This window comes from Colias philodice, chromosome 15 (genome assembly GCF_061535455.1).
Source record: "Colias philodice isolate Cphi_HAF_F1 chromosome 15, ilColPhil1 Martin Lab GWU primary, whole genome shotgun sequence".
Lineage (NCBI taxonomy): Eukaryota > Metazoa > Arthropoda > Insecta > Lepidoptera > Pieridae > Colias > Colias philodice.
The window spans coordinates 9823923-9838647 of record NC_143100.1 but is presented as its reverse complement, the minus strand read 5'-3'; the positions used below and the strand labels follow the sequence as shown (position 1 = coordinate 9838647).

The 14725-nt window shown below is 32.2% G+C and overlaps 1 protein-coding gene across 3 annotated transcripts in view; it reads right to left on the bottom strand.

The window, feature by feature from the left end:
* The window catches only part of LOC149482470 (neurotrimin-like), an 81832-nt gene that overhangs the window by 18390 nt on the left and 48717 nt on the right, over nucleotides 1–14725 (bottom strand). For all 3 annotated transcript variants that reach the window (XM_089704060.1, XM_089704062.1, XM_089704063.1), the window contains exon 3: nucleotides 446–657. In XM_089704060.1, coding sequence (XP_089560186.1) covers nucleotides 446–657 — 212 coding nt within the window. The remainder of the gene's footprint in view (nucleotides 1–445; nucleotides 658–14725) is intronic.

The following is a 14725-nucleotide window of genomic DNA, read 5'->3' as shown; positions in this document are numbered from 1 at the left end:
TCGAATGAATTTGTTCTTCTGATGACAAATTCAAGGTGTTTTTTATAAAGTACAGTAAAAAGCCTTGTAGGCTGTAGGGGTATCCGTTCTCAACGAATTTCTACTACAAATAAAAAGCGGCTACTTTTTAGTCTATTGATTGCTACGAAAGATACTTCAATACAACATATTAGTATGTTATTATATGCATAAGTAGTTTGAAGTTTGAATTTTCAGTAGGTTTGCTGAATAATAACAGTATACAGTATAATAACAGACAATTTTTGCCACTAATCACTTACCGTTTTGTTTCCCAGGCTCTTAACTCGGCAGTTCAAGTAAGCGGTCTTGCCAAGTAACGCAGTGACATTCTTAGAGGCCGCCAAGTCAAAGTACAGCTAGTTTGGGCCTCGAGCCACCAACCAAACTACTGTCACACTATTTGATAATACTTTTTATTGCTCACCGTTTTGTTTCCCAGGTTCTTAACACGGCAGTTCAAGTACGCAGTCTTGCCAAGTAACGCGGTGACATTCTTAGAGGCCGCCAAGTCGAAGTACGGGCCGGTGCGGGGTGTCGGCCGTGGAGCATCTATGGAGCCCCCCGGCCGTATCGCGTTGTCCACGGCCGGCGGCGCGGTGGCGTTCCCCTTCCCTAGCTCCCGTTGTGCTGATGACACTGTAAAAGATATACTGTTAGAAAATAAACATTTAAATAATCTACACTTGTATTATAAAAAGGTTTTTATAGTGAAACTTTTATTACATCGTCTCAAACTTTTTGGTCTGTGTAGCGCATGTCGCGTGTATCGCGGCTGCCGAGTAGGTATACCTACTCGGCAGCCGACCGTCACGCGACATGCGCTACACAAAGCAGTGTTCGGAACCGTTCGAACAGTTTTACTTTTACCGTGGTTTCATAAAACCACACAACATTTTTTGTTTGTTTCTGTTGAATATGCTCCGAAAGTTCTGGACCGATTTTAATGATTTTTTTCATTAATATGAAGCTATGTTATTAGGAAGTAGCATTGGGTATTTTGTTTGCTTCATCCACCCTGACTAATAATATTGTGCAATTCTAAATATTGATAATCCATTAGTATTTATTAAGCTTAGACGAAAGCTTAGAAGTCTAATTGAATGAATAAATGTTTGAGTTTGAGTTTGACGGAATTATAGATGGAAATCCGTAACCGATATCACATATAAATAAAATGGAAGAGGACACATTCCTTTCTTATTAATAGAAGTAGTAATAGTTCATTTTATTTAAATATTAAAATAATCTACTTAAAACATATTTTATCTCGACAATGTGTATTAAGCATTTTTAAAGTCAATAAATAAAAGCATTAAATTTATCCAACACGCATCTCTCTTAGTTAAGGATACGATTAATTCTCTAAGCTTCTGATCTTTTTCTGATCTCAGTAAGACTTAGATATATAATTAATATTTATAGTCGCATCGTGCTCAATAATAAATATAATATAAACCCGGTTTGTCTAAAACCTAATAAATTATATACTAAAACCTTCCTCTTGAATCATTCTATCTGTAAAAAAACCGCATCAAAATCCGTTGCGTAGTTTGAAAGATTTAAGCATACATAGGGTCAGAAAAAGCGACTTTGTTTTATCCTATGTAGTGATAGTATTATATTATCTATGGTATAACCAAGTAAGCGATTTACCTACACAGAACAACACAAAGCTCTTATGTGATAGAGCCTCTATTTGGAGCTTGTCAAAACGTCATTTATCAGACCAAATACAGTACTCTCATGTCCGAATTATGTCATGACAATATTATCTAAATACGTATATGACAGAATATTGTACTAGAATATGGATCATCGGACACGTTTATTATAAGAGTTTCCTCATTCAGAATATTCGGGAAACCAATAATAACAGGAAATTTTAAGGGTTAATAATTATGTAAGTAGGTACGAGAATTCGCGATGTTAAATTGAATGTATAAATTAATTATTTTGCGAAATAATTAATTACGAATTTGTTATAGAAATTAAAGTCTTTTCAAAGGATTTAGGATATTCAGTTTTGTTTAATATATATCGATATTACGAAATATTCAGCGGGCGTGGTTCTGAGTACGGAAGTGTATAACCTGAATTTGCATTTGTAAACTAGTAAATTATGATTATAGAAATGGTTGCTGGTTCTGATTGCTCTACATGTTAATGTATAGAAAACGGAACAATTAAAAAATAAATAAATAAATAAATAAAATATTTTCTTTACAAAAGGAAATATTTTAATTAATATTCTAAAAAAGGAACAATTAATTCAAATATTTTCTTTACAATCCTAACGATAAGTAGGTATGCTATATATTATAGAGTATCGATTTAAAGTACTTGTTTACATTCAATAAAAATATATATATTTATTAATTTACTAATGAGCGCAGATTTAAAGTACAATCTTTTGACAAATTGAATCCAGAATAGGATGAAAATTAAATAATAATATCCTCCTCAATTATCAATAAAAACATCACAACACAATAATGAAAAACAACATTTTCGCAACCCAATTTTCCGTCATTAATAATTAATTGCCGGATCCAAATTCTATTTGCTAATAAATGATTTTATTTCGCAGTGACGAAAGCAGGTTAATGACCAACTCTTCAACTCGGCTAACGAGAAACGTCATGACACTTGAAATTGTAGGCCTTTGTACGGAACTAAGGTTGTGACGTCATTCATCCAAAATGCGCCCTAAATATGAGGCAGTTAAATTGACTATGGTTTAGCGTATATGATATGTGAATAATTGATTACCGATAATCTAAATCGTAGATTTATTTGTGTAATTAATTGTACTTGGTTAAATAAATTATATTTGAAGGCTCTGGAACAATATAATATGTTTAATATATCCTCAATAAATGATTATCTGTTTTACTTCACAAACAAATAAATTATTTACTTAATAGATTTCCACCCGTGGCTTCACCCGCGTTTGTCTTTGAAATAATTGTAGGACTACTTACTTACATACCTACCAAATATCATTGTATTCGGTTCAGTAGTGTTTGTGTGAAAGTATAACAAACATCCATCCATCCATCCATCCTCACAAACTTTCGCATTTATAATATTAGTTGGATTTATCACACGATATTTTAGTATTTCTCTGTGTGGTTTTATTTCTATTACGACGTTATAATAGAAGTTCAACAAAGGATGTCACATGATTGACAATTCGGTCATAAAATTACTTTTTTATCTCGTCCATTCAAAAAGCCATGATTGGTTCTTAAATAAACGCGGGTAAAGTCTTCGAGAGACTCGTAAGGGACGGTAATGAGATTTAAATTTGGGACCTGAATATTGTGGCCTTGACCAAGAAGGTTGAACATAAAATTTTCAGAAAAAATACTGGCTGTTAACATTGTTTGAAAGCGTACTAATTAGATTTTGTTTTTAAGGTCTCTGTAAATGTTCATGGGTGGTGCTGGTAGCTAGTCGCAAAAAAAAATATTAAAATGAAATTGGCAAAAGTATCTTCTATGAAGATATTTTAATGTTAGTGAACTTAGCAGATCATTTTTAGCAGATCAAAAAAAAAATGTGAGTTCTTATCGCGTGCAGTTGAGTTCTACAGTTCCTGATACTTTTTAGAAATAGTTCTGGCGTTTTTACCTTAAAAAACGACATTTGGAAAAATGATCTGCCAACTTCCCGTAGCAGATCATTTTTAGCAGATCAAAAAAAAATGTGAGTTCTTATCGCGTGCAGTTGAGTTCTACAGTTCCTGATACTTTTTAGAAATAGTTCTGGCGTTTTTACCTTAAAAAACGACATTTGAAAAAATGATCTGCCAACTTCCCGTAGTAGATAATTTTTAGCAGATCAAAAAAAATGTGAGTTCTTATCGCGTGCAGTTGAGTTCTACAGTTCCTGATACTTTTTAGAAATAGTTCTGGCGTTTTTACCTTCAAAAACGACATTTGAAAAAATAATCTGCCACCTTAAATTTTTAGCAGATCAAAAAAAATGTGAGTTCTTATCGCGTGCAGTTGAGTTCTACAGTTCCTGATACTTTTTAGAAATACTCGCGTAAAATGAAACACTAGAAAATTTATTTATGTCATATTTCATCACGCCGTAGCACCATGCCGTAGCATCACGCCGTAGTATCATGCCGTAGCTTCATGTCGTAGCATCATGCCGTAGCATCATGCCGTAGCATCATGCCGTAGCATATCGCCGTAGCATCACGCCGCAGCATCACGCCGCAGCATCACGCCGTAGCATAATGCCGTAGCATCATGCCGTAGCATCATGCCGTAGCATCATGCCGTAGCATCATGCCGTAGCATCATGCCGTAGCATCATGCCGTAGCATCATGCCGTAGCATCACACCGTAGCATCACGCCGTAGCATCACGCCGTAACACATGCCGTAGCATTACGCCGTAGCATCACGCCGTAGCATCACAGCGTAGCATCACGCCGTAGCATAACGTCGTAGCATTACGTCTTAGCATCACGTTAAGCCGGGTCCAGGTCAGGTTTTTTCAAATGTCGTTTGTTAAGGTTAAAAACGCCAGAACTATTTCTAAAAAGTATCAGGAACTGTAGAACTCAACTGCACGCGATAAGAACTCACATTTTTTTTTTTTTGATCTGCTAAAAATGATCTGCTACGGGAAGTTGGCAGATCATTTTTTCAAATGTCGTTTTTTAAGGTAAAAACGCCAGAACTATTTCTAAAAATTATCAGGAACTGTAGAACTCAACTGCACGCGATAAGAACTCACATTTTTTTTTTGATCTGCTAAAAATGATCTGCTAAGTTCACTAACATGATATTTTATCTGTATTCCTATTTCCTACATAACCATGTAACTATAACGTACTGCAATGAATCCTGTCAGAGCATAGTTTTAAATAAATGTGAAAGCTATATTACCTACCTAAAGATAGACTTTTCGTAAAATAAAACTTGCGAGTGCGTCACTCATGCGAAGGTCGACTCCATTTATATCAACAATCCCTAACAAAATATTTGCTTAACCCCGGCTACGTTTCTTCCCGAGGCTTTTAGCCTGGCGTAGAATAAAACAATGTTATAGGGAAAGTAAACTATACATTTTTTTATTAAATTGAACTTTATATGAAGGTTATGATTAGTTTTTAAAGAATAATGAAGGTATGAATTCACTAGTACATATTTACTAAGATTTACAAGAATCTATTTTGAAATGTAAGACGAAATGAACGATTCACTAAAACTACAATTATATCAAAACACAGCTTGTATTCGAACTATACATACATAGTGTATTTATAAGTGTAGCAAATGTAAATCAAATAAACATAGCATAAAGGGAAATTCTATAAATAACTGCACTAGACTTGCATGTGTCCGCAAACATATAAATTGGCAAGGCAAATAAGTTATATCATATGAATATTATATAATTATGTGCAAATACTGCAGAGGAATTTATATACCTATGGTATATACTATGGTTGGCATAATAGGAATGCCATGTAGCTTGTTTAGCTAAACATCAAGGATTGGTTATTGTTTTACTGAAAATAGCTTTCGATAAATTGTTGATTTAGTGTTACAGCGGTGCCTACCTGTAATTTAGATACGTAAGTACTACTTAATGTTTATTTTAAACTAACTTGAATTATTGTAACAAATATTATTATCTAGATGGTAAGCCTTTTTTAAATAAATAAATAAAATGCAAATGGCAAGACAGTAAATACAATCTAATAAGATTTGCCCTAATTTAAAGAATATAACATACACTATCGATTCTAACTTACTCAAGAAACAATTGCGTGATAAATTGCAAATAGATAATTATTTCGTATTTATTCAATTAAGAAACTGAATAAGTGAAATATATTTGTATTGAAACAACTTACTAAGCCTCATTTACATGCTTTAATATCTATTCGAATAAATACTTAGAAAATATTAGCATAAACCTTACCCTATAATACGCCCAGTTAGAAATGGAAAATTAAATTCATTCTTGAAGAATAAAGTAACATAACCATCTATTATCTTTCCCTCACTATACGAAGTTTATATTTACTGAGCTTTTAACATGATTTATATGAACGGCAATGAAATAAATGCGAGAACGTAATAATAAAAGTGACCATTACATAAGAAAACCAGCCAAGTGCGAGTCGGACTCGCGCACGAAGGGTTCCGTACTATAAGGTCCCCTTAATGTTTTACTTTTTTAAATTTTTAGTATTTGTTGTTATAGCAGCAACGGAAATACATCATTTGTGAAATTTTCAGATTTCTAGCTATCACGGTTAGTTAGCTACAGCCTGGAGAGAGACAGATAGACAGACAACGAAGTCTCAGTAATAGGGTCCCGTTTTACCGTTTCGGTACGGAACCCTAAAAACTGTATTAGACACAGTTATCGTAAATCCAGATGTAATGTGTATGGACCTGGCCGAAACGCTGATGTTTTGGTTTCTTCATAAAGGATTTCAGATATTTATTGAATGTGTACGGTAAGGTTCGTTATTGACACAGTTTTGGTCGGTGAAGGGATAACACATATTTCACAGAGATAGGATTGCGGGGTTAAACTAATACGGTACGATAAGAAGGAACTCTGACATTTATACTTTTGCAATCACTGAAATGTTTACGTATTTTGCTGTTACTATAGGAAGTTTTATATTTTTCCTGTTTTGACTGTTCATAAGAAATAATAACTGTTTTCATTTTAATGTAAAAGTATGGCTCAAAAAGGAATGCGTAGGTTAACAAGCGAACATCGAATCATAGTTAAATATTATTTTACGGTTGTCACTATTTATAATAAACTAGCGGTCCACCCCGGCTTCGCCCGTGGTACCTACATGTTTAAACTATCCTATCTCTCAAGTTGGATTGAATTGCACATGGTGTGCGAATTTTATTATAATCGGTTAAGTGGTTTAGGAGTCCATTGAGGACATACATTGTGACACGAGATTTATATATATTAAGATAATACGTAATTTAATTTTAATGTAGAAGTATGTCTCAAAAAGTAATGCGTAGGTTAACAAGTGAAGACTGAATCATTTGAAAATATCTTGATTTTCACTTATACAAGCGAGGCCCGGTGAAAATTATTACTTTTGATTAAATCATAATATTAAAACAACTTTCGTGAAATAAACAACTTGATGGGCAGAGATAGGCGTGGTCTTAATCAGCTGTACCAAGCAATAGAGCGGCTTTATTTTAATTTAAATATTCAATTGACGTTGAAAACGTTCATTTGGTTTCCATAATAACATCATATTATTCTAAAATATATAATATAATTTGTATATACGTATATAATTGAATGCGGAAGCCTTTGTGTTTATATTTACATAACCTTGAGTTCTTTAGATTTAAATTTTTACTTTGATTCAGCTGGTACTACCGAAAATGCTATAATTTTTTTTTCACCTACGTACACAGTACAGTTTCGACTCGAGAAGCGAAATGAGATGGAAAACAATGCAAATGTACTTATACATCAAGGAAAAAGATCTCTTAAGCTCAAAGGCATATGGCGATGTTCTTTCGATGTAGGAAGAACAGAAATAAGGTTAAAAGTCCTTCAAAACAGTGTCAGTAGAAACGCACAGAGTTCATCGTGAAAGTGCCCAGGTTATAATGCGTGCTTACAATGCTGCGTTTTCATTTCACGAAGTGTGCTATTTTTCTAATGGCGGTGTGTAAATATTGGTTTATGTTGTGTTTGTTTCTAACTGTTCCTTAGCATCTTGGTTAGAATGTTGTTCATGAACTATATGGTTTACTATTATCTAATCTATACTAATCTTTGTTAATATTATAAAGCTGAAGAGTTTGTTTGTTTGAACGCGCTAATCTAAGGAACTACTGACCCGATTTGAAAAATTCTTTCGGTGTTAGATAGCTCATTTAATTAGGAAGGCTATAGGCTATATATCATCTCGCTAAGATCAATAGGAGTGGAGCACTGCGGGTTATACCGCGGAGCACAGCTAATTTATTATTAAATTCATTCACTGTCATGTGTGAAAGAGTAGCAAACAATTTTTTATCCATTCTTATCTCAGCCACAGGACGTCCACTGTCGGACATAGGCTACCCTCAAAGATATCCATCAATATTCTAAGCACACATTTAAAAACAATCTTGTTCATCAGAAATGTAGTCTGCGTTGTACAAAGTTATTTCGTTTGAGATCGTGCATAATAAGATAAAACAAATAGATCGACAAAAACACATTTAAGTCGCACGGATTCAAGATGCAATTCAATTCCAATACCGAGAGTAACATTGTATGATAGTTTAATCAAAAACTCTGTATATATTGGACTGAACAAAGGAAATAAGCTACTTTCTCATTTGTTCCTTACGTTTAGTGATTTCAAGCTATTCTTAACTTTTCTTTGTGCAGTACTGCTTTGAAAAGAAAAACTTTAATAGCGTGATGCCACCTCGAGGAATTACGGAAACGTACTTTATACAACTTGAGGTATAAAAGGAAAATGAAAATTTAACAGTCAACTCGCTCTTTCCGGTTTATTTTGTGTCCATTAACTTTTTAAAGAAAGACTTATTATCTTTCCTTTGAATATGATAAAATTGTACGTTATCGCAGCGAAGGCTGAATGAATAAATCTTAAGGATTTAATTTTATATGATTTATTTCATGCGTCTATATTTTTTTGGTATTTAGCTACGCAAACGAGGCATACGTACCCGTTCGAACAACGCAAACGTATCATTCATTGCATAGTGTTATATTCAGCAATGAATATATTTAAAGAGAACTTATCTTTTTTTTAACTATTTATTCGGAAGACTAATATCTCGAAACTCAAACTCAAATCTATTTCATTACTCATGCTGGCTAATGTTTATGAATTATTGTTTGTTATTTATCAATTCGTCGAAATGAAAATGATAAACACCTTATATTAACACGAATAATTTGGGATCTAAATGGCATTCTCACCGTAATAATTGTAAAATAATTGAATATTGAATAATATCTTCCCAAATTTAATAAAAATATTGTAATAGACTTTTTCATCAAGGCTACTCAAACAGATTGCGATCAATATCGTCCATGTTTGTTTAGTGTATAACTTCTATAGTCCTTCGTAGTAGTACGAGCAAATGAAGTTGTTCAACTATTATTATATTTATCAAGTATCCAACGCAACGCTGTTACAAGCTAATAAGTTTTGCTTTGGATAAATCGTTTAACATATTGTTATTTTATACAATAGAGTTGACTAGCAAATAGTAGCTTTTGTTTGATGGGACTTTGATTATCTTCATTCCTAATTGATCTAAATTGGTTAAGCAGTTAAAGCGTAACCTATAGATAGATATTGTTGAAAATGTCAGGAAAGACTTTGTAAAGGTTTCTACTCATGACTCTCGTTTCGCAACAAAGTTGAATTAACATGTTGCGGAGTTGCAAGCGACACTAGAGAAATTTCCAAATCGGACCAGTAGTTCCTGAGACTATTGCGTTCAAACAAACAAGCTTCAGCATTAATATTAAAGAATAGACAATTCGTCATTAAAACTCAAGTCGGAGCAGTATTCTCGATAACATTACGCATTTAAGCCCCCCGCAAATTGCTTACAAACATTTATACAATTTATTTATAAATCATGTCCTTTATGTGTTTATCGAATCTGATTTAATTAAAATGTCTCCTCTTCGGGGATTTTGAAACGGGAAAGTTTAATTTTGCAGTGTAATAAAGAGATTTTCTTGGAAATTCATTTCTCCTCGTTTTAGAAATGTCTTTTCTATGGCTGAGTTAATTTTTATTCTAAATTCGTAGTTTGTTTTTAATTACTTGTATTTCAATTTATTTATAATGTAACATTCAGTTATCGAGCAAATGATTCAAGTTTTTCTGTTTACTTGAAGCATAATAATATATAGGATGGGTTTCGTTTCACATAATTATATAAGTAAGCTACTCTTGCGTTTTTAGGTCAACTGACGCAATTTTAGGAGGCTTTTGTAAAATGAAACAATTGAATAAATAAATTAAATTAAATTAATCCCTCAGTCCCTGAATCACAGACACAATAGAAAATCTATTGTGTCGCGGCCCGATCGGGCCGCTCGGTGGTCAATGGGTTAAATTAAATATTTAAACAGACAGATACATGAATTTAGTTTGCAATATACATACAAGCAAATAAATATAGACTCGACAAGAAAACTGATCTAACATGAAGTTTATAGAATGATATCTAAAATGAAATAAATTAATTTTATAATTTTAACTACAAGCCTTTCAACGATGCTGTAATACGATACAATTCACGTGGCCATAAAATCAGGTTTATTTTCCATTCAATTTTATACAAATTAGATAAAGAATACTTACAAATACGAGTTTGATAAACGTCGAGTATCGTATATCCAGCTTTCAAAGGATTTTTATTACAGTCTGCTGAATTAACAAAAATACTGTTTGAGTGGAAGCCATATTGCTTCGGAGCGCCTAATCTGACGCTCGATAAAAAAATTGTTTAAAATTTTTATTGGAATCTTTAAGCTAATTAAATAGTCTGAATCTTTATTAAGATGTTTTTATTAATAACGTAGTAGTAATAATATTTCGTATATTTTAATATAGTTTGTCGAATGAAAGATTTATTGTTTTTAAGAAGTATATAAATAATTACTAAATAATATTAATAGCCGAAGGCTTGGTCACAAGGACTCAATGGATCTCATCATCAATAAATAATAGTATGTATTAATACAGCTAGCTTACCTTGTCTAGAAAAATGTGTAACGTAGCGACCAAAAATGTTTAACAAGTGACCTACTAATAATTCAAGGAAAACTTCAATTGACAATTTAGTATCTAGATAGCCTAACACAATAATGAAATAAAATATTAAATTAAACTAAAGTCACGTCTCTAACTATATTAGACTTTGGATATAACATCTAAATTTACATAAATAAATATGCAGTGAAATCCAAATACAGATAACTTTTCGGTATCCAGTGCATGCGAAAAACGCCTCTATATATTATTATATACGCCAGAAATCCGGCTAAACGGTAATTTAACTTCTTGAACGTAATATAACTTTACTTGTTTCGCATTCACATGAACATATTTAGAGGGTTATGAATAATTTAACGAATGCCAGCTCTATTTATCATGGCTTATTACAGAACGCTCTTTTATTGTCCAAACTTTATTAAATACTGGAGGCGTTTTGGTTCTAATTCAACATTCTCATTATATCACCTGCGTTCCTAACGTCTAAAATGTTCAATTTACATATTTGCATTGTAATATTAAAAATTACGATAGATTTAAAACTTACTCGATAAATGGAAAACACAACCTAAACACCTACGAAATAACGACCATATTCGTAAATAATTTGATATTCTGGCAACGATCCGCATCAAAATCCGTTGCGTAGTTTTAAAGATTTAAGCATACAAAGGGATATAGGGACAGAGGAAGCGACTTTGTTTAATACTATGACGTAGTGATATTATAGTGAAATTTTTTTCGTAGGCGGGTCCGAGCCGAAAAAGCAGTCTCATGAAGCTATTTCTACAGCAGCTTGGTTTATATAGACGTAGCTTGGCCAAGAAAATCCGTATACTGTCAGTTTCCTCGATCGAGCCACGTTCACATAGACAGAGTTTTTCTCTGTGTAGACCCGCCTATTAACTATGAACATCATGAGGACTGCTATTGGAATCGCATTTGATTAGTAAAATTGCAATACTATGTTTTTTAATACCTCTCAATACAGGACATTAAAATATCACTCCCAGCGGCATAGCAATAAAATAATAAATGGAATAGCAATTAAATGATTTTATCACAGTTGCGACTGCTATAATAGAATTAATCACTGATTCGATAAGAGTGATTTCATTCGGATAAAATATTTAATTGATTACGATACGTAATTTATTGCAATGTAATTTATTCCATATGAGTACGGTTGTGGTTCTCCAGAGTAATTTGGGTTTGAAATAGATGGAATATGAAATTTTGGTCAGATGTGTTAACCGGTACAATTTATTAGAGCAATCTAATTTGGATGTGTTACATGGGAGAGGCAAAACAAATAGTCTTATCGAACCTCATAACTTATTTAGATACATAAGATTGTTAAGATATAGGTACTATGAAAATAATAAGACATCTTTTGGTTCAGATTAAAGCGTACCTAGTATTGATGAAGAAAGTTTCCAGAACATTTATTTTATGAAAAGCATTCAAAAATTAAATGATAAAGCATTCGTAAAGTATGCTGAAGAAAAAATAGTTGGTAATATATGGATTTGGAATTTTTAAGAATTATTCATCTATAGATTCATACGTAGGAAGTTGAAGTTAATATAACTTGCCGTGATTCGGAAAATAATTTAAAATAAATAATTTACCAAGTATTGTATTTGTAACTCGACATAAAGCCATACATGATTGTGATTGAAACATCAGTACAAGCGTAGAATATATAAACCATAGTTTAACAAACACTATTTAAAACAATATACAGCTTGGTCGTCGATCTAACAATAATCTACAGATGCTACAGCGAGTTAGATGACCTACTCTCTAAGATTGAATCCCTGCATACACTATACCAGTATAATGAGACTATAGAATCAAAACCGCTTCACACCGCACTGTTAGTCATGCTTAGTTAAAGCTTGTTAAGCGTTATTTATTTATACTCATAATATTATAAATTGGAAAGATTGTATAAGTTATGTGATTGAACTCCAAAATAACTGGACTGATTTGGGAAATTCTTTAATCATAAGAAAACTTCGTCTTTATCGAGTAAAAAAAGCGATTTTTTTTTAACTTCGATCAACGAGCCGCTAGTTGTGTACTTACTTACACCTAATTTCACTGAAAGAATAGACCAATTCAATTTATCTTACTAGTTTTTAATAAATAGAAAAATTTAATTAATTTAAAAGAAACAAAATAGTTCCTAGTTATTCGAGTATCTAACAAACATATTCTTTTAAACATTTATTACTTAACTAATCTCTAGTTAGATATTATAATAAAATTGAGCAATAACGTAAATTAGGTCAAACTATTAACGCATATTAATGCTAAAGAAACTGGACCCACTTTATTTTTTTTTAAATTGATATAAAATCTGCGTCTTGATATGATGATACCTACATTAAAAAAAAAGTTATTGAAAAATATTAAACCTTATTTTTCAATAAAAAGTTTAATTGCAAGTCGCCAAACTAACCCCATTCGTGATACAGCCTTCGTGCCTTTACTATATAGTTTGAAACACGAGAAACTGTCGTGCAGAAAACTGCTGAAATAGAATTTCTTTTACTATTGTTACGTTATTAATTTAGAGTAAGAATGGGAATATTTGTGTCGTATAGTCTGTGGTATTATGTATGAATCAAATGCTCGAGTCACAATATTTGTAAGACTCTTTTGAAATGGCTCAACGGATTTTTCTTTGTTCTAGTAAGTTTGAGAATATAGATTGTATTTGATTGTATCTAACTATTTTTTAAACTCATATGTGATAAAGGTGTGCTAGTAGAACAATGTTTTCCAGTGTAGTTACTATAATGTATATCACTATTGATGGGACATTTGGTTGCTTATTGCTGCTTAGAATAAAGCGCGTCACACACGGTGAAGATACTATACTATTTTATCTTAAGATACTGTTATATTTTATATTACAGTATCTTAACGCATCCGGTATCAGCGTTCGGACCATCATTTTTCTTTTTGTCATTGCGTACTAAGACTCCTGTAGAACCGCCATCCTGTTACAAATGACCCACAAAATTTCGCGTCATTTGTAACAGGATGGCGGTTCTACTTAATTTGAAGCAAACAAACCGTGCAATCCATGTTAATTTAGTAACAAATAGTATTTTCTAGTGTTTGATAGTAAAAAATAAATTTTATCGTAATTCATATAATTTTCATGTAAGAAAACACTGATATACTTAATCCTTGAAAAAAAAAGATACCTATTCATTCATAAATTTTAATCAATTTGGTGAATATATTCATTAGAAAGCCTGCACAAAAATGTGACAGAGAACTAATGACTAACAGGCTTTGCTGCAGTAATTTGGTTTTAATTTACTTTATAAATTTATTTTTTTAAATATCGTTAACAGTTAATGTAGAAATTAATGTTTATGTTTTGATTTTAAATTATGTGACAGTAAATTAATGTAAACTAACCTGTACATTTAAATTATTATAATTAAAATGTATTAACTTGTTCTTTTAAAAATCCCATCCTTCGTTTCGTGCAATTTAATATCTTCAATTAAATATGTTAATATCAATAAACTTTTCACTTCACACTAAACAATGTTACGTCGCACAAAAGTAGTCTACAAACGACTAATTCCGACGTCAAATTGCGCCGGTTGTAATTCCCTAAACTCGTTCCCGTGCTAACTCATTTAAATATCTAAAACCAGTATAATTTACCGCAACATCCAAGTAACATACATTTACTAGTAATTTATTAAAAGCATCCACATCCAACCCTGCATTACTGAGATTGGCCGGCTATCAGATCGAAACAAAATCCCAATCTCGTTACATGACAAACGAGTTCAGAGCTATAAAATTTTAGCGTATTTTCATAGTTTTTACGAAGGTTGAATTTACCACTTTATTACCCGGTAATTTCATTTTATACAAC